Raw genomic sequence first — 21,668 nt, forward strand, 5'->3', positions numbered from 1 at the left:
GACAGATGTGGTCCATGTCTATTCACTGTGCTTCCTAGGCTAATAACCATTAGAAATGTGATCGTTGACTTCATTAAAGCTTACTATTTATTTTTAATACGTTCCAATATCAAGTTCAAATTGGCCAGCATGTCTAATAATTTCAAATAGCAAAATTCTTGGAGAGGGAGCATAACAGCAGTTGGCAGTCATTTCATAACGTCGACTAACTCCCAGATCCTATAAGGTTCTGCTTTTATTTTCAACATTGGTGCTTATAGGCAATATATCATATTTCTTAATGCACGGGAGCTTTCTGTGGGTTTTTTAATTGCTAATTCTATCTCTCTCCTTGGTTTCCTAAAGTTTTTGCCATTTTACATGCCTCTATTTTGATAGCAGCTTACAGAAAAAGAAGGAAATAAAGTATCTTTAATGGCCAATATCAAGGAAAGAAATCCGAACTTCTAAAACCTGTCTCAGTGTGCATTATTTGAATCAATTTTCATAATAAGAAAATAGGTTGTTACATAATGAGTAGAAATTTAGTATTCTTGTTCACTAGCTATGAAGAATAGTGATTATAAGAAGGTATACTTTTTTAATCAAAATAATTCTAGGTAACACTTTATAACGTGCAGACCTACCTACCTTACACTTATGGCTGACAGGTTATAACAAAACTTTCTACAAGGTTTTCTCTTTCCATAAAGACTTATTCTACGTTTAGGTTTTTAGGTTTATATTACAGTTGAAGAAATGGAGTTAAACTGTTCAGGTTATTTTGCTAGCTGTTTTGTTTGACACACAATGTGTTCAATGTAAGTAAACTTGCATTTCCTAAAAACAGGTTATTATTATATGGAAGATGTGTATGTTAGTAGATACAGAGCTTCAAGCACACATCAATATAATGACTTTCTACAATTGCACAGCATTGTTTAATGAATTGAACTAATCACTACAGTGTAAAACTCTAAAAGACAATTTGTCATCTTCATCATTAATGCTACTATGAATCTTGCCATCATCATACACAGGTCTAAACCTACTCCAGATGTATATTTGCAAATAGAAGTCCCAAGAGTTGGAGCCTTTTGAAATTTCTTTGTATCATGTCTTTGTTAAGTCAACTTTTCCTCTAACCTGGCTCACGAGTCCAGTTTTTATCACCATTCAGTAGCTTTTCTAAATGATGTTTCATTGCATTCTTCCATGCATCTTTTCCTGCTTGGGAGGGATTCTTTAGAAAAATCTACAAGGCTTCCTTTCATCACTCAAATTCTTCCTTAAAGTTTTCATTTGTTCTAATGGCATGTAAGAAATGGTTATGATTAAGAAATGATTAGCTACTGTGACTGGCTGATACATCAAGCAAGTATTCTGTAGCAGATAGTGTCTGCCTCACAGTTTGAACTATATAGGTAGTTTCTTGCTGTGCGCTTTGGTTGTAAGGTCAAAGGAGAAGGCACCTCCTAGTTCTGTGGATGTACAGCTCGCTAAGCAGAGTGCTAAACTAGGGATCTAATCCTTGCTACACACACTGTCTTGTAATTAAAGTAATAATTTTTAAAAAGTTCAAATTCTATCTAGTGTGCATGCTATTGCTTAAAAATAATAGAGTTGCTATACTTTCTTAGATGTGATTAATTTTATTTGGTGTACAGGGAGCAGGGAACACGAATTTAGCCAAAATATCTTTTTGGAATTAGATTTTTTTATTTTCAGTGATAAGAAGAAATATTAACAAAGATGTATATGAGATCTTTGGAAATTCTGAATTTGGTTCTATTATGTAGTGTTGTCTCACTGAAACTCGCACTTAATAAAGCACATTTATAAGGCCAGTAAGCAGCTGGTTCTTGGTTAGGATAGCCTGCTTTTCTCTGTGGCTAAGTTTGAAAATAGCCTGTATCTCTAAGGCTGAATAAATTCAGTATGCAGATATGTTTCCTTGGAAACAACTCGTAATTTTAAAGCACATGCAGCAATGCAGCCCTTATGTAATTTATTAATGTGAAAGACCTGGCTCTCAGGGGCCTTATTAAGTAGATCAGCCTGTATTGGCAGGCAAAAGGAATTTGCTTTGATTACAAATGCAGCTTTTCAAGTGCTATTAGATACTGAGATATTTGTGAGTGGAGCAGATATTACCCCTATCGAGCCTAGTTGTACTGCCCATTTTGGTGAAACAGTTCATACACTTTCTTCCTGAAGAATATGAATATTTAGGACAGTCTGCCTATTCTAACAGCTTCCTTCTTTATTGCTGCTAGGATGCCACAATTTAGAAAAGACAATGTCACTCATCCCTTCTTAAGATGCCACATTCCAGGGAATAGAAGTCCTAGTCTGAGTTCAAGCAAAGGAAGGTTATCCTTTCTGTTCCTTCTTAGTGCACTAATTCAGCTGTGTACTCATTTGTATTACAGAAACATGGAAGACCCTCACGGATCTGTATTGTAGACTCACACAAATAGCTTCCCCCTTTTCGAAAGCACTACCTTCTCTAGACTGCAATGAGCAACCCCTCAGTAAGCCAATAAGACATTTGGTTCAGCAGAATTAACAGTGTCAAGGAATTCTTTGGAGTCAGAATGGCCCAGCCTGGTTTTAGCAGCAGAGAGAGTTGAATTTTTCATCTTCCCAAGCTTTTTGATAACTGAGTCACCAAGCTAACTCACTTTCCTAAGTTCATGCAGACTGAGACGTTTATACTCTGTCGCTGAAAGCGTCTATCACACAGACTCTGTATAAGGTCTCTGATAAGTAACTACCCAGAAGACTGTCCCTGTCCTCAAAGAGAATAAATTGCTCTTCCTTCTGTTTGGTTGTTTTGTGTGTTTTTTTTTTTTTGTTTTTTTTTTAAACTTATTTTCTTATGGAGTTGCTCAAAGGGTCCCTTGAGGGTTTGTTTTTTAACCATCACCTTAATTTTTAAAAAACGAATTGAAGAGTGACAGCAAATAATTTCCCATATTGAATTTCCTCTACTGGCCTGAGTATGAATACATACTATCCAAAAATTACCTACCTGTCTTGATGGGTTTACTGATATGCATGCTGTGACCTTTTTCTGAAATGTAGACACCCTAAACTATGTCAAGATAGATTTTACATTACTTGTGTATTTGTTTGACTAGGTTTGCCATGTTTCACAATGTCAGGATACCTAAAGAAAACATCCTGAATATAGCTGGAGACGTCACAGCTGAGGGGAAATACTCCAGTTCTTTCAAGGTATGAATCAAAGTTTTGTTTCATTAATATGTAAATATACAAAGCCACAAGTAGGTTATGAGATAAAGCATGAGCATCGTATGTTGGTAAGCACTAGTACCTAAATGATTGTTGACACAGTGTCGCATGAATGCTGATTTTCTAATTGTCTTTCAGTGATGTCTAAATTCACCTTATTGATTTTACTGACTTCTTGCTTTTTGAGGTACCACAGCAGTCCCAAAGTAGTTTAAAGAAACTGCTTTGGATCTTTTCCAAACACCTTAACTGACTGTGTCAGTAAATAAAATTGTCCAGCCCTCTGGGCTTCTGATCATGCTCCAGAGTTGTATTTTTATGGGGTAGGCAAATGAAATGTTAGCTCCTCCATTTACTCTGTGCCGTTTATCCATTTAGGATGTTAAAGAGCGTTTTAGCGCATCTCTTGGATCTTTGTCCATCGGCAGAATTCTGATCACAGCAGTTTCTGCAACCAATTTAAAGCTTGCCTTATCAATAGCCATTCGCTTCTCAGCAACTCGCCATCAGTTTGGACCAACTGATGAAGAGGAAATACCTGTTCTTGAATACCAAACACAGGTAAAAACTTCAGACTTTGCATCTATAGACTTTTATGTAATGACACTCAGATTCAAAGCTACTGCAAATCAAAATAGTGACACCGAAGTTAATGAAATTAAAATTGTCTTTTTCATCTGAAGTGTAGATGCAGTGTAGCTTTGGGTGTTCATTGCAGCTTAAGGCTTCTTACCCATTCTCTTGGCATGATCAGACTTTTGAGATAAGTTCTTGGACAAGCAAAAGAAAAAAAATATTTATGTCTCTCCGAAGTACCTAGAACCATATGTCTTCTAAAATAGTAACCTTTTCAGAGAAAGGCTGTCTTCTATGTGCACAAAAAAGTACTGATGAAGAAACTAGCATTAAAAAATGTCAGTGCATCTTTTGCTACTATCTTCATTTTCTCTTTTTTAGACCTTATTATTTAAAAGTACACAAATCAATGACAATCATTGTAGTGAACATCCAGCCAGCACTGATTTTAAGTCGAATACAGCCAACCTTTTTTTCCACAGAATATGCAAATGAAAAACACTTTTTGGTCTGAAAAAGGTAAAATGGGTAGTAATGGTAAACTAGAAAAGAGTGAGAAAACTCAGATCAGCTGGATGAGAAAGGTTGTTAGGTAAGAAGTGCTAGAATAACCAACCCACCCATTCTGTCCTTGCAAAGTAGGTGCCTTTTTTCCAGGCTTGCAACTTTTTAAGTTTTCATGCATTTCAACAAACTCTAGCAAAAGCTGCCTTCTTTCCACCTCATCTAAATAAACCTGGTTCTACTTCCCACTACTTTGTGAACCTCTATTTTGCTCGACTTCAGCTTATTCTGTAGGTTTTGCTTCCTGAACCTTTATTCCCTTTTTTCTCTACTACAAAAGCTTCTTTAAGCAGTTTCCCTTCTCCTTCATGGGCTTCCATCTGATTTGCATATAAAGATGCTTTTTTTTCTTCTTTCCAGCCCTGTTTTTTTCTATTTTTTCCTCACAAAGTGCAAAGAGCACTACTAACTTAGGTTCTTTAATGAACAAGCAAGTGAAACAGTTATACCCTCTGCCATGGTGGTGGACCACGGTATGCCAGACATTGTGTAAACACAGAGCAAAAAATGTCATTGGTCCGCAAAGCTGCAGTGAACTTCTGCACTGGGTTAACAGGATGTAGGATGTGGATCACAAATTCACAAAATCCATGGACTGGAATAATATAAATGACTTATTCACAGAATAGTTATATTTAATTATGTTTATAAATTATTATTGCTAAGTTCTCTTCACCATAACTTCACACACATCTCCAGTTTAAAAAAGGTAAAAAGGAATGTTGTTTCCCAAATGATATTTTTTATACATATAATTACAAAGTATATATGTTTATCAGTTTACAATCAAATCTATTTAATTTTTATTCTAGCAATGGCGTCTTCTTCCTTATTTGGCTGCTGCATATGTCTTAGATTATTTCTCCAAATCACTGTTCGAGAACTTCGTTGAATTTTTTGCAGGCTTATTGACAAAGCAAAGGAGTCAGAGGCAGGTGAGATATCTACACATTTCCTCTTAGCTGTGTTCTTACTTCAACAAACTGGAATTTGTTAAGTGAAGGACCTACTTAGAAGTAGGCTGTCTTATGATCAAGAATGATAGAGCAATGTCTCAGAAATATGGATGAATAAGGAAAAGCCCCCAGATGAGTTTTAATGGAGTGGTTAAAGTTTTATTGGTTTCACTGGGATTTAAGACTATGTCCCCTTGCAAATTGTTTATCATAAGTATATGATGATGTAAATTCAGTTTATGACTGTTATAAAAATGATATTGCAGGGGGCATATATCAAGCACTTTCCAAAATGGTACTATTCGTAATTACTGCACAAACCATGCAAGTCTAGCTTGAGTTTGCAATTCATACTCATGCATTAGGAAATATGCTTTTGGAGAAAAACGTTAATATTTTTGAGTTTTTATGCTGAATTTCTCAACTACTCATAGACAATCAGAAGTTACCCCTTTATAAAGTAGTTTGATCTATCAATCAGTCTCTGCACGGACTGATTCTCAGCCAAAGTAAGTGCAGTATGTTTTTTTATAGCATATAAATTATATATATATATGTGTGTGTGTGTGTGTGTGTGTATTTAAATCTTGACATTTTTTACTGTAAGGGCCTACACAGTGGCTACACATTGCTCAGATCTCACTTAAACAGTCTTTTTTTTTTCCAGCTAAAATAAAGCCTGTGATAGATTTCTGTACTAGTGGCTGGGTATTGTAATTTATCCTCTTTGCACAAACCACAGAAGAGTCTGATTGATTATTTGATCTGTTATTTTATCTCTAGAGGTCTCCAGTGCAGTCACTAATCCTAGATAAAACTCAGATTGTAACAAAAAAATCTGCCTGTTGACAGTGTTAAGAATGTAATCCTTATGAACTTCTTTTGTAGTATGGGAGATCTGAAGGAAAAAAAAAGAGAAAAGACAAAAAACGTTATTTGCTTTCAAACAATTTTGGTGGTATTAACCCAACACCTCTAGAAAATCTATGTAGTATGAAGGTTCCAAGCACACTTTCAAAGGAAGGCCAACAACATTAGTGTCAATGCAGTAAAAAGCAGTAAATAATATAAATATCCCTTTTCTGACTCAGGAGAGAGGGATTGCTTATGTCAAAGAGGAGAAAGAAGCTTTCTCTGGATGTACCACCTTCAACAACCTTCCTCCATCTTTGGGAGGAATAGATCGGCAGTCAGTGAGCTATCCCGTGCAATATCCCGTGACTTGCAGGGCGGGCAGGCGATCAGGCCCAGTCAGCATGGCTTTATGAAAGGCAGGTCATGCCTGACGAACCTGATCTCCTTCTATGACAGAGTGACGCGCTGGGTGGATGAGGGAAAGGCTGTGGATGTGGTCTACCTTGACTTCAGCAAGGCTTTTGACACTGTTTCCCACAGCATTCTCCTCAAGAAACTGGCTGCTCTTGGCTTGGACTGGCGCACGCTTCGTTGGGTTAGAAACTGGCTGGATAGCCGGGCCCAAAGAGTCGTGGTGAATGGAGCCAAGTCCAGTTGGAGGCCAGTCACTAGTGGCGTCCCCCAGGGCTCGGTGCTGGGGCCGGTCCTCTTTAATATCTTCATCGATGATCTGGATGAGGGCATCGAGTGCACCCTCAGTAAGTTTGCAGATGACACCAAGTTAGGTGCGTGTGTTGATCTGCTTGAGGGTAGGAAAGCTCTGCAGGAGGATCTGGATAGGCTGCACCGATGGGCTGAGGTCAACTGCATGAAGTTTAACAAGGCCAAGTGCCGGGTCCTGCACCTGGGGCGCAATAACCCCAAGCAGAGCTACAGACTGGGAGAGGAATGGTTGGAAAGCTGCCAGGCAGAGAAGGACCTGGGAGTGATGGTTGATAGTCGGCTGAATATGAGCCAGCAGTGTGCTCAGGTGGCCAAGAAGGCCAACGGCATCCTGGCTTGTATTAGGAACAGCGTGACCAGCGGGGCTAGGGAGGTGATCGTCCCCCTGTACTCAGCTCTGGTGAGGCCGCACCTCGAGTACTGTGTTCAGTTTTGGGCCCCTCGCTACAAGAAGGACATCGAGGTGCTTGAGCGGGTGCAGAGAAGGGCAACGAAGCTGGTGAGGGGCCTGGAGAACAAGTCCTACGAGGAGCGGCTGAGGGAGCTGGGCTTGTTCAGCCTGGAGAAGAGGAGGCTCAGGGGCGACCTTATCGCTCTTTTTAGGTACCTCAAGGGAGGCTGTAGCGAGGTGGGGGTTGGCCTGTTCTCCCACGTGCCTGGTGACAGGACGAGGGGGAATGGGTTTAAGTTGAGCCAGGGGAGTTTTAGGTTAGATGTTAGGAAGAACTTCTTCACTGAAAGGGTTGTGAGGCACTGGAACAGGCTGCCCAGGGAAGTGGTGGAGTCACCATCCCTGGAAGTCTTCAAAAGACGTTTAGATGTAGAGCTTAGGGATATGGTTTAGTGGAGGGCTGTTAGCGTTAGGTTGGAGGTTGGACTCGATGACCTTGAGGTCTCTTCCAACCTAGGAAATTCTGTGATTCTGTGATTCTGTAATGCCATTTCATCTGGCACAACTGAGCCATGTATCTATTACCTGGCACAAAATTTTCCAGTTCCATGTAAGAATGCTAGTATCTAGCAAGTTTTTTATGGCAGTTTTTTTTTTTTCCTTTTTTTTTGGGGGGGAGGGGTTTCAAAAAAAAAAAAAAAAAAGATTCTGCACTTACATAGATCTCAGAAATTTGTATGTATGTATTTCAGGTTATTCTTTTTCTTTTTTTCTTCTTTAAAAGCAGTACACTGAGCTGTGGCTTTTATTGGTCAGAAGCCTACTTTGCGTGAAAATTATTACTAACTTGTAGCTTGTTTTTACAAGGCTGATTTGGGACGTGAGATTCATGCCTTATGTGCTGCCAGCAAACCACTGTCTTCTTGGACTGCTCAGCAGGCAGCCCAGGAGTGTCGAGAAGCTTGTGGAGGGCATGGTTACCTTGCAAGTAAGTCACAAACTATTGCATGCACTAATAAGAAATAAAATGATTATGTTCATGTGTATTTTGACTGTTACATCGTGGTATCCGAATTTTAGGAAGGTATCCGAATTTTAGAAAGGGATTTTTCCTCACATCCATATTTTAAAATTTTATTCCTAATACCACATTAAAAGAACTAAACCTGTGCAGTATCTGCAGCAGCACTTGGACAAAATAAGACTTTCTTTTTCAGTCTCAATTCCAGAAGTAAAGATGCAGATTTTATAGAGGAAAGTTCTTCTTCTAAGTTGAATGCCACACTTCTCTAAAGTCTTCACAGTATACATTTTCACAAGCTAACAAGTGAACTTTCAAGCTCACATGTTTGTAAGAATACCCATATATACAGGAACAGACAACTCTTACATTTTGTTACAGTATAATTATTTAATCCGTTTTAGCTTCCTTTTGGTGCATTGCAATATATTAACGTGTTCACTTGTTCTTTATAAGTGAATCGTCTGGGTGAAATCCGAAATGACAATGATCCAAACTGCACATATGAGGGAGATAACAATGTCCTGCTTCAGCAAACCAGCAACTACTTAATGAGCTTGATGAATTGCATAAGAGGTAAGTTTTTTTATTGTGGCATCATGTGTTGGACCCAGCAGTGAGTAGGTAATGGAATTAGGAGGTAATTTCATACTGAAAGCAACTGATAGTCATTTAATTATTTTGTAGAGCATAAATAATGTGCTACAGACTCCATCATATGATACATTCACAAATACACAGATACTTGCTGCAAGAAATATACTTTTTCCTGTGTCTTGCAGTAGCTAACTAGATGTTTTGCCATTCTTAATCATGTTATGCAGTATTTTACTCCCTGTGAAGTGCAGGTTAGTTCAATGGAACTACTCCTAAAATCACTGTAAGCCTGCATATGCTCTGTTCATTATACTTAAAACAGTTCATACCACCTAACTTGGTTGCAGTCTTCATCGGTACATGTTGTAGTTCTTCAGATCGATGATTTTGTTTCAGTTTTCTAGCAGTAATTTTCACCAGCTGGAAAACACAGCAATAGGAGTTGAATCTTATGGGACTTATACACAGTGATGTAATTTTTTTCAGTACTTGTCAGCCATCTCATTTGGCTGGACTAGGCCATAATAAAATAAATATTATGTCCTAATTGCATCTGGCCTTTCAAGGGTATGCATGGCTTTGTAATAGGTTTTTAGTTCCAAAGAGTCTAATTTATTTTCTCATAAATCAGTTTTATTGTCTTTGGTATTTCAGATAAAGTTCCTTTCGAATCCCCTCTTGGAACAATAAACTTTTTGCAAGACTACCATCACATCCTTGGCAGGAAATTCACTGCCGTTAGTGTTGAAGATTGCATGGACTCCTCAGGTAGCCTTTTGTTGTTGTTAAATTCTAAACTCTAGAATCTTAAATTCTTTCCAGATCTAGAGATTGGAGATTCACTTTCTGCTATTTATTACATATTTTTCTACATTGCTATATGCTGACTTTCTTTGTATTAAATGCATTTCAGTTTTCATTTCAAAATAATGCTTTTTTATCCCCAGCCTCAATTTTAGAATCAAAGATAGCATCAGCTGTTTTTCTTCCATTTTTGTTCTTCTAAAATATAATTTCTAATCTATTTTTTTTGCCACTACATGATTGTTTTCAAGTGAAACTGTTGTGAGGGACATTGATCGTTACTACCTTGGAATTTTAAAATTTCTTATTTTAGGAAAGCATACACATGATTTAGAAATGTGTTGGGAAGGTCTTTAAGTGTGTGCACTCTTGACAATTGCTTCTGGTTGCATGGAGAAAAAAGAGTAACGGTGAAAGAAAACTCCCTACAATTTTTCTGGCTTACTGTACTATAATCGAGTATGACATGACATGCCGTTCCCACTTCTGTATCACTGTGAGCCTAGATTGGCCCTTAGAGGCAAAAATTAACAGAGAAATGAAGAGATAATGAGATAGTGACAAGGAAATGAGCAAAAGTGGATTTGTGAAACTGAGAACATACTAGATGAAGAAACTCCAGTCTTAATGCATAAGGGACAATAATATTGATTCTGAATGCAATAACCATTTCAGTGCTCAAATAATTGCAAAAAAACCTCCGCTTTAGATAGGGATGCAAAGTAGTAATATGATACCATAATAGATTTGGGGAAAATATGAAGAAACTCAAAATATAAAGGCTTATAAGGAAAAGATTAACTCAGAATGACTGCATGCTTTCTTCTTTGTTGTATGTCTCCAGCTTGTGAAATCCAACAGAGCACAAACTGATACCTTAAAATATTTTCTCTTGTGTTTCCTACTGGACCAGATTACAGTTTAAAAAATATATGAATCTGTTGATTGTTGCATTCTGCTAGAAGCTGGGATTTTAAAACAGGTGCATAGGTTTAGGCAGCATGTGAACCCTCATAATTACCTAGATAATATCCTACATAAAATCTTCAGCTAACACACAAGCTATCGAGATTTATTAAAAGGACTTTATGCTGGTGTACTTGTCCCCTTACTAGTTCCAGGCTGCTGTAAAAAATGTAGCACAAGCATACGAAATAGTTCATTCACATGCAATTACATTTGGCCACCTTTGCAGTGTTAGAAATTATGTGTTTTGCAAGCATGTAACATCATACCTGCAAATGGAGTGGGCCCACAGATTGTGTGTGTTCTTCTGTTCTTTTATTTTCAGAAGAGAATGAGTATCTTATAGACCTAGGTCTTAATATGGAAGAGAGTATAACAAGGTAAAAAAAATGATCAAATCAGAAAATGCATCTAAATTGAGCTGTGGACATATCTTGTCTTTTAGCTTAGGCACAGTTGGAACTAGTACATGGTCAGGTACAGTAGGTCTTCGCTGTATCATTTTAATCTATTTTACCCAACATTTATTTACTGCAGCTACGATAATGGGCAAAGTGTCATGTTAATGGATTGATTAACATCTTCACTTTTCATCTTAGGTAAAAAAAAACAAAAAAAAAAAATGCACTGAGACTGCAGTAGAATCTGCATGTGACTTCTCTTTTCCACAGTTCCTTTAGCAGCATATAAGTGGCTGGTTTGCTACCTGCTCCGAGAAAGTGACCTAAAGCTGAAGAAGGAGAAGCAGTCAGGGCAGAGTGATTTTGAGGCAAAAAACAACTGTCAGGTAATGCTTATTCAGCTTTCCTATTTTGTTTACTTATTTTCATCCAAGTTTGCCAGATCCTTTTAGTTTTATCTTCTTGCGTCAGGAAGTACAATTTCCTTAAGCAAAAAGCAGCAAGTTATATAACTTATAATATGTAATTCCTGTCCATATGAATCGTATTGAACATGATAGAAGGAGGACAGTTATGATCAGCAGAAGTCTTCCAAGATATATTTCCTTTCAGAAAAGCTGCAGGCATGTGCTGGATGGTGTGTATAAGTTTATCACAACTTCTGAAAACCAAATCTGCTACTACTAAATCTACTGTGGCATCTGATTATTACATCTCCATCTGCTCTTGTGGCCAAATACATACTGTAGGAAAGAATCTTGCTCTGGCAGATAGGTAGACTAGATGACCTAATAGGTCTTTTCCATCTCCAGTTTCTGTAGTGCAAAGCACTCATGAAAGATACCAGACTGAAAGCATTGGAACCTGAAAAGGAAACGTTGACAATCTACAAATTGCAGATCCACTCTCTCACCAGAAAGTTCTAACAGCTAGTAATGGCTTAACTCCAAATTTTGGTTTATATCCCCAAGCTCCCCAAATTCTTCTGGTACCTTCATGAGAAACTGGCTTGTATCCAAGAAAATAAGACTTGTCATTTGTCACCGAGGAAAGAGATCTGTTCCCTGAAGATGGGCAATGTGGTTTACCTTATCTGCAAAGCTCGTTAAAAAGCAGCAGGAAGGAAAATTCAACTCTTCACCTAGAAAGATCCAGTCTGGCTTCAACAAGGGATAATCTATGTAAAACCACTGGTAGAGGAGAGGAAACCTTTCCTGCTTTTACCCTAGAAGCAGTCTATTAGAGGTGTCCTTCAGGGTGAAATTCAGAATGAGAATTGCCCTACAGCTGAATGCAAGATAAGTTTCAGAAATTTAAATCTGATTGCTTGTCAGTTGGCCAGCTCCTGGGAGGCTTGTGCCAGGGCCAGAGAGGATGGTTTGCACAGCGGTATGAAGATTACTCACCTCACTTCTCTTCAGTGTGCTAAAATTTAAAGAAATTTAGGCACACAGCTGCTTTTGAGATAGGCTTTGATATACCTCAGGTCATTAGGTTTTCTTTTCTCCCTACAATTCATCTTCAGAACAGAGGGATTTCTTATTTTAAATGACATGCCTCAAAACCATCTGAAAATGATTTACAGGGTGCGCTTTAATGCATATTTGATTTAAAACTTTCTGGGCATGAAGAAACACTTCTCTGTCAGCCCACTGACTGACTAATATATAGTATTTTTTCTTGCTATGGGAAATCTGGAAGAGATTCCTAACTTAGGTCCCGAGGCAGAAAGGAGAAAGTACTTTATATTACTTGTCTATGATGTTTCACACTGGTTGGAAGTTTACCAACTTCAGGAAGCAAGAAGGTCCATTTCTTTTCAGCCAGGAGCTTGATAGAAACAATACAGAATTGCAAGGAAAGGTAAAGAAGGAAATAGAATTTGTAGGAGAGAAGAATAGGGAATTAATTGTTAGTGTTGCATTTGGGATATTGAAACCTATTTCATTCTGACTAGAGAACTGACATTTCAATATTCTGATATTAAAAAGTCTGTCTATTAAGGGGGAAGTCATCCCTAAACCTGCAGGTAATAGCAATTTTGCAATTTATACTTGTATCCGAGCTTGGTCATAAGTATGCCACTATACAGTTATCAATAGAGATACAGTGATCTTTGGAATATGCCCGTTTTTAATGCTACAATTGATTTAAAAGCAAAGATGATAAAATTATTTTTTAAAAAAGGAAAACTAATCAATCAATTCTAAATGAAACAAATTGAACAAATGGGCTAAAAGCAAACATCAGTTTACAAATCAGCCACTATATTCTATTTTCTATATATTCCTGTTCTGTTCAACTAAAATGTTTTCAGTCAGCAGTCTGAGGACAGGACATACATGCACCATCATACAACAAAGGTGAAGTACAAAAAAGTGGACAAGCCTTTCTGTATGAGTACAATCACTTAAAGTTTCATATTCCATAATAACAGTGATTAGTAAGTGGTCACTTTTGCCTTTCTGATCTCATAGTTGGCAGGGATTCGTTGGGTAGTTCTTTCAAAGCATGTTGCACTGAATAGACTCATGCTAACATGATCAGATTTTATTATTTGAATGGACTGTAGTAAGTTTTCAGTAGGTTACTGAACACCTTTGACATTTTTATCCTTGTTATAAAATTCTGCATAATATTAAATAAATATAAACCATCCTTTATAATTTTAGAGTTAAATGGGTTTATTAGTGACCCTGAAGTTAGCAGTCCTAATTTTGCTTGGTCTTCTCTCTAATGTAAATACTTGCTCCCATACGGTCTGGGTGCAACATGCACTGCCAAGTCAGTTTATATTTTAGGCATACAATCTTTGCTCCCTTTAGATCGGCATGAGACTACTCAAACTGGAACACGGTGGAAAATTAGGGTATTATTTCTAAAGGGGATTTTCATGCAGTCTTTTATATAAAACCTTTGCAAATAAATTGTAGAGTTTTTTCTTCTAGAGTTTTGTCTTAGACTTTCTTTTATCTCAAGCTGCAACAGCAGATCTAAACCAACAATTCTCCACTGACACCACCACAGCAATGCCATTTTGCAGCAGCTGAGGATTGTTTCCTTGTATTTCATTACTCAATATCCTTCTCTTCTCTTTCCTAAGGTGTACTACTGTCGGTCACTAGCCATTGCTTTTATTGAACAAACAGTCTTACAAAGATACCATGACTACACTCATGATCCCAACATACCATCTACTCTGCAGACAGTGCTTAAGAATCTCAGTGCTCTGTATGGACTCTGGTCTTTAAGTAAACATCTGGCTGTGCTCTACCAAGGTGAGATCAGCTCCCTGACTACATATTATGCATGTCACTTTATAAAAGCCCTAACCTAAAGATTAGGGATTTTTTTCCTAAGTTGTATTTTAGCAGGGGGAGGGACCCCATGATTACAGCATTTTCTTACTGCCTGTGTAACGTAGAACGTTCATTCTGGACAAAAATTTCAGGAGCAGGGATATGAAGCTACAAATTAACCCAAAAGACTCTCTCAGCTCTGAGGTGATGGAGGATTCACAAGTTTTGATGTGGCCCAGTGCTTGGGGGAGATGGCAGGATAGGAAGCCAAATGTTGTAGTAGATGCTCGTTCATGCAAAAGTCTCCCAGTGTCTTAGCCTAATGGTTTTGCAGCCAGCTCATTAATAAACGACAGTCAATCCAATTATATAGGAGCATTTGGTCTCTTGAATACTGAACCGATAAACTCCTTACTAAAAGGATTTTTAGAATTTTTAAAAGGATTTTTAACTCCTTACTAAAAGGATTGTATCAGTGTAATCTTAACTGCTGTAAGTTTCTTTGATCATTTTGTTGTGAATGTATTTGCAGGTGGCTATGTTTCAGGTGAACAAGCTGGTAGGTTTATTCAGAATGCTATTCTGGAGCTTTGCTACAGGGTAAGCAAATCAATATTATTTGTTGTGTTTAAAAAATATATAGATACTAAAAAAGAGATGTCATATATTCCATACTTGAAGGGATAAATTAGGAGGATATTGCCTCAGTAGTTTCCAAATAACTTGATGTTAAGAGAAGATTAGTAATTCATTGAGCCAGAATCTGGTCCTAGCTTATTTAACAGAAAATGAGAAATGGTCTAACTCACAAAATAATGAACTCTTCTTACCTGTAGTCTTGCAGTCTTTGTTGGAAAGCCATCAAAATACTGTAATCTACTGCTCCTTATTTCGTTATTGTGTTAGCTCATGAATTGTTTTTCTCAGCACAAAAGCTTTTCAGAGTGGGTCATATTTTTCCGAGGTAAGTAAAATTTAAAAGAAGAATCTAGAAGTTATGTCTTTAAAGTTCTAAATTCTATGTTTTTAAGTGTATAAACAGTATGATCTTGGTTGAAATATGTTTTAGAAAACAGTCTCTTTCTGGCAATTTCACTGGGAGGAAAAACAGGAAAACAAATTGAGTCTCCTTGTGTATTTCTCTTAAGTTTACAGCTATCTGGTATTTTATGGAAATAATCTTTATGCTGATCTGTAGTTCACAGACAGCCGTAGAGGACTTCAGAAGTTGCCAAATGTATGTCTTTTGTTTTTAAACAGTTGAAAGATGATGCAGTTGCCCTTGTTGATGTCTTTGCTCCTCCTGACTTCATTCTCAACTCTCCCATTGGTAAAGCTAGTGGTGAGGTAAGAAAACCTATTTTAGCACTGTTAAGTCTAATCATTAAGAATGATGTGTCCTGTAAATAGCCATAACATATTCAAACCACTTCACAGCTAGGCAAGAAAAGATGACCCTTTGTCAGCAGAAACTATATTAGTTAAATCGAAGTCAGCAAAGCATTACGTTTTGAATTTATTTGTTGGAGATACACTTTAGTAAAAAAGTTGTACAGTATTGTTTGAATTTGCTCTTTCGGGGACCTGTGCTGCTGAAAAAAAAAAAAAAAAGTTATACCTTGTGCTGCATTTATTGGTATTCACTTAACTCCCAGTTTTGTGTAATGTACCTTTAAATGGTGTAAAAATTAGTTCCTTCTCTTAATTTTTCATAAAATATTAATTTTAGTAGGAGAAATGAGAATTTTAAATTCAAATATGTAAGTATTTTTCAAGACAAAAATAAATTGGTATGTTTTCAACAGCAGTGTGTCAAACATCCAGCAACAAGTCACATATTCCAAGGTACAATTACAGCCAGCATGTTTCAACACCAAAATCAGCTCTGTTTGGAATTTCTTGCATATATGGGAGAGTCGAGGAAGTTGATATTCAAGTTTGCCATCATTCTCCTAGTAAATCAGGGGAGTTTGGCACACACCACAACCAAATTAATTAATCTACCCAGTATGTTTGTAACCCTTGGCAGTTGTGTAGTCATTAATTCTCACCAAGTACTTTTACGCTATCTTTCATCTAGCAATCTCGGAATAATTAAAAATCCCGCTTAATTAAAGCTCCTAGAAACCTTTCAATGTAAGTGTATGTTTACATAATTCATAGCCTAGGAAACACAAGCCCCAAAGGTTAAGGGTTGCTAGAATTGTAGAATATACACAGCAATTGTCACAAGTTGACAGATAAGTTGTTATGAAACTGTGGTTTTGTTTACTTTATTTGTGATAGATTCCTAGAAGCCAGCATCTCCTCCTTACTCTCATCTTTCTACTCTGCTGTGAGCATGTAGGAACAACCTGTCATGAAGTGCTTCCCAAATGTCTTACCAAGCAGTATGTTAGCAGTTTTCCCTTGCTAACCAGTACAAGGTACAGCATTACCCAAGGGGTCTCAGTGATCTCAATACAGATGTGAAAGTCAGTGTTTTGTGAGCACCTCTCCTTGCTTTAATGAATATATTATTTATATATATGTTATATATATAAAATATAGCAGATGTAGGTGGATATATAATTTATATCCTTTCAGAGGTGTCACCAGACCTACAAGCAGGATTCAGGATGTGGGTGCACCATGGATTTGGCTTTACTAGGTCATGGTTCCTCTCTGCTTTTTTTTTTTTTTTTTTTTTTTTCTTGGCATATTTAAAGAGCTGTGTTTCATTCCAAAGCCTCAGTAAAACAAAAATTATTGCTTACTGGCCAGCCCTACTCAGCAGGGCCAAGCTGTGGGATAACTATTATGTGGAGATTGGTGTCACAGTACAGCAGTTTGGTTTAGTGTGGAGAGACCCTGCAGAGAATCAGTAGAGCCTAGGGAGAGTGCCAGGAAGTTTGACAGGATTGCTGAGTCAAGTGTACTCAATGGTTTTCAATATTCTTTGTCTGTGTCTTTATGTCTCGAGTTGTCCATAGTTCCCATGGTGATCAAGCAATACAGAAGGCAGCCCAAATGTTTCTGAAGAGACTGACCTCACAGAATGATTACTTTGGTAACACAGTCTCTATAAATAAAGGAGGAAGGGCTTGCTCTACATATCAAGCCACCTGAACAAGAGGACTGTAATCATGATAGGAAGCTTTGTTTTCCTTCCTGTAGATTTTGAGGCTTAAATTAATGAAAGAGGGAGGGAAGCTCCCAATGTAATCCTAAAGGAAGGAACATCATCTGTAAGACTGTAAAAATATCTGTATTGGCCAAAAGCCCATTGGTACCCAATGTCCTGTCTCTAGCAGAAGCTGACCGTGGATGCTATAGCCAAGAATACATGGCTAGTACACAGTGATCTGTTCCTAGAGTACTACTCCCTGTCAGTCATCTGGAGATTGCTTATCACTAGCTGATAAAACTGTCATGTGGTGGATTTGGCTATCCCTACCTGGGGTTATTTTGTGCACTCTAACAAGAAGTTTGGCTTGATTACTCACACAAATACAGAAGCCATGTAGACTTATTAAGGATGAATATTGGGAATTTGAAACTAATTTATTTCCATGTACATCACTGAAATCAATGCCGTTTACCCCATTCTTACAGAATTTCCTTTGTTTAGAAAATCTATCACAAAAGAACGATGTCAGTTTATTCCAGCAACTGTGTATCTTTAGCTCAAGAGCATTTTAGGACTTTGGAAACCGTTAGACAACCCACCACATCAGTTGCAGTACAGACATTGGACAATGTGAGACAAGCAGATTAGGACTGTAAACACTACTGACTTCCTAGTATACTAAATACTTGCTAATTTTTTTCTAAAATAATTGAGTTATATTGAGAAAGTAATTTTAAGCAGTGATATCTAACCCATGTTCTGCAGAATTCAGGGAGGTTTTCTGAACTGCCTCAAAGTCTGTGGTTTTTAACTTGTGCATGTATTTTCAACTCTAGTTTGAAAAAGTCTGCCAATCCCTCACTCAGAGAAAATACTTCAAGCTCCCTGTCTCCTGACTGTCTATATTTAATTCTTTGTTCAGTGCCATCTTTGCAACTTAACAAAACCAATGCAATCATTTTAGTACAAATTACAGTATGATACAGAATAGATTATCCAAACATAACAGGAAAATGAATTTAATTCAGGATTACCTATGGTGCACTGAAGTGGAGTGGCTTTCACCACAAGCCACAGTTCATAAGCAGAAGCTTCCAAATCTATTATGGGCAGCTTTAAGCAATGAATAAGATTTCAGGTTTTATTTAAAAGAAATTTTGACAATCTCAGTTTAAGTATGTAAAATTATGTCTGTGTTTATTTCAAGGTTAATTAAAAATTGTTAGACAATGTTAAGCCAAGCTTGGAATGGGTGAGATAGTTAACATAAGTCCACATAATCAATGTGAAAATACATTTAATACTCAGAGGATTTATGTCAGTATTTATTTAAATCACCATAAATATATAGGGCCAATCCTTCTTTTGATGTGGATGAAAGGCTTTTCACTTTGTATGAGACTGCTGTTATACTAAGTTAATATGGTATTGTGCTGCATTCAGCCCTACTGCTGAAGATACAGACCTCACCTTTCTATAACTTTATTTAAAGCTTTAAGCTTAAGTTAATTATGAGCTGCCAAATGTTTCTGAAATTACACTTCTACAGAATGTACCTCTCATGTACCTTTTTTAACTGTTCCACATTAAATTGCAAATTGATGAAGAGTGACGAATTAACAGTCTGCATATAAGAGAGAACTTTCTTAGACTGAACAGTGCACATCTGGGAGAGAAGTTGCAGTACTGTTGAGAAATGGGTTGAAATAAAGGTGAAAACAGACATGCATGGGTGCTTTCCAACAGTCTTCAGGTTTGGACAGAGCAAAGATTAGCTTAATTTAACTTGCTTCCAAATTTCTGCCTTTGATAATACAACTACTGTAAAATATGTAACAAAAAAATCATAAAGATTACTATTTCCCTGTTCTTATGCCAAAGATGGTGTAAATGATTTGGGTGGATATCTGATGTTAGCAGTACTTAGAAATTTTGAGCTTAGTCTTTTTATTTATTCTCATCTGTACATAATTATTCACATTAATTACCTAAAAATTCAGTCACGGTATTGTTTAAACCAGTAAGTTTGATACTTTTCCTGGATTTATTTTATGTATATTTTTCTCTTTTTTTCAGTTATATAAAAATATGTGGTCGGAGATCCTTCAAGGCAACAAAGCTCTGAACAGACCTTCATGGTGGGCAGAATTTTGTATTAATAAACCTGTTACAGGCAGGCTGAGGTCAAGATTGTAAACCAAACAACTTGTAAAAGGCCGGATAGGCCTGAGATGGATACCATATTTCAAACGTCAAGAGGAAATGAGACCATATGTCAAACACTGAAAAGCAAGAAATTTCATATAGAAGTGCCAAGTTTTAAAATAACTTTGAAATCAGGTCCAACTTGGTCTCAAGGACTCTTAACATAATAATGACAGGAGTGGGAGCAACACATCTGCACACTATTCATATTTACTCGGTTAAATACAAAGAATGAAGGTTCATAATGATCATTGCTTTGCAAAGTTTCTGTAAACGAAGTGTTCCAATTGCTCTCTTGACCACTGGCATATTGCAGAAGTTAAATAATCAAAAAACATTTCCTCCAGGGCATATGAAAAAGCTCAACAAATGTATTTTTTTGAGATTCTAGGATAATATTTGCAAAATAAAAGAGAATCTGAAGAAAAAAAGGAAAAAGACATCAAGAACATCAACAGTGGTAAACCTAATTCCTGACAGCTATGAAGCTCTTCTGATTCACTTCATGCACGTCTGTGTTAAACTGCTTAATTGCTCTTCCAATGCAAGAAAAGGATTGGATTTGTAGATAATCTGCCTTTGAATCGTGTGTATATCTGTACATACAACAAATCAAACATGATTCATGCATCTTTTTTTTTTTAAATGTGTAGTACTACAAATTCAAAAGTCTTGTATATATTTTCTTTGTTGATTATAACATTTTTGCTGCTGCACAACTAGTATCAAGTCTGGGATATATTGACGCACAGAAATTGCACCTATGTTTTAGGTCAGAATATGCTTGAATTATTATAAATAAGGAATTAAAAGTACATACAACAGTGATAGGCATTATTAAATGTATTAGTATTTTTCTCTTTCAGCTATATTAACTGTCAGATGTTTTTAACTTGTTTTTCTTCAGAAATAGAAAAGACTAACAGAACTTTGAAAATTCATAATATTTTGTTTCAGATATGTTGTGAAAAACTAATTTTTCCTTTATTGTGTCTATGAACTGAAGTACTGTTATGCCTAAATCTTGTTTCTTTTTTTGTTATGAACAGTCCTTTCAAGCCAAAGAGATTATTTATCAATTCAAAAGTTGAGTATTTGTGGCTAATTATGGATAATTTTTGGCTTGGGCTATTAAATGAATGTGAATTCAATACTTGAGTGTTGAATTCTACTTGAGCAGAATCAGACCCTTGTCTTTGTGGAGATTTACAATTTCCTTGATAGCTGCAATGTCAATATTTGAAAGTAAGTCTTTACAGACTGCTACAATGTGATCAGGTAGTTCTGTAGAGGCTTCTACAGTTCCATCCAAATCTCACAGAGTTCGGGAAACATTTCATTACTGGAGAATGCATTGAAAGGGCAGTGTCAAGATCCCTCAGAGGACCTCAAGGTACATTTATTTACCAAACAGATTTTTTTAAGGTTTTAAGAGCAATTCATGGTCAATTATAAGATCACCTGCAACATACTTTATTAAAAACAAAAATATTTTGTGTAGTTCCATTGGAACTATTCTTTCTTCTTCTGTCTCTATTCTTTCTTCTTCTCTAACGAAGTACCACAGTTCAGGATGTTCCAACGCAAGCTCTTTGTCTGTAGAACTGTATGAAACAGTAAAAATTTAGCCATCTTTGCTGATAAACAAATCAGTATTAAGTATTTATTTTCTTTGAACTGTTTTGGTTCTTTTAAGGATGTCCAATAGATGGCATCATCCCATGGAAAATATTAGATCACTACAGCTAGATTAGATTTTATAGAATTATAGTCACATAATTAACGTTATCTATTTTCTGTATCACTGGGGAATCCAGCAGCTGTCTACTACTTGCATGTGTGCAGACCTGGTGGAAGTAGGTAGAGCACATTGTGCCTGATATCTGGTGTGAATACCAGGATTGCTGGTATCAAAAGGGGCAAGAGGGAGAAGAGATGCTGCTCTGCACAAAATGGAGCAAGCA

At 36.8% G+C, this 21,668-nt stretch overlaps 1 protein-coding gene across 5 annotated transcripts in view; it reads left to right on the forward strand.

Annotated features, from left to right (window-relative positions):
- Positions 1–20,889, forward strand: part of ACOX3 (acyl-CoA oxidase 3, pristanoyl) — a 36,185-nt gene extending 15,296 nt beyond the window's left edge. For all 5 annotated transcript variants that reach the window (XM_084516428.1, XM_084516431.1, XM_084516430.1 and 2 more), the window contains 11 exons: positions 3,123–3,219; positions 3,616–3,798; positions 5,190–5,312; positions 8,170–8,290; positions 8,780–8,899; positions 9,575–9,688; positions 11,362–11,477; positions 14,195–14,369; positions 14,923–14,990; positions 15,651–15,737; positions 19,576–20,889. In XM_084516428.1, the coding sequence (XP_084372554.1) occupies positions 3,123–3,219; positions 3,616–3,798; positions 5,190–5,312; positions 8,170–8,290; positions 8,780–8,899; positions 9,575–9,688; positions 11,362–11,477; positions 14,195–14,369; positions 14,923–14,990; positions 15,651–15,737; positions 19,576–19,695 (1,324 nt within the window). In that variant the 3' untranslated portion in view covers positions 19,696–20,889. The remainder of the gene's footprint in view (positions 1–3,122; positions 3,220–3,615; positions 3,799–5,189; positions 5,313–8,169; positions 8,291–8,779; positions 8,900–9,574; positions 9,689–11,361; positions 11,478–14,194; positions 14,370–14,922; positions 14,991–15,650; positions 15,738–19,575) is intronic.
- The last annotated feature ends 779 nt before the right edge of the window (positions 20,890–21,668 follow it).

The sequence above is a fragment of the Aythya ferina genome (genome assembly GCF_964211825.1).
Source record: "Aythya ferina genome assembly, chromosome: 4".
Lineage (NCBI taxonomy): Eukaryota > Metazoa > Chordata > Aves > Anseriformes > Anatidae > Aythya > Aythya ferina.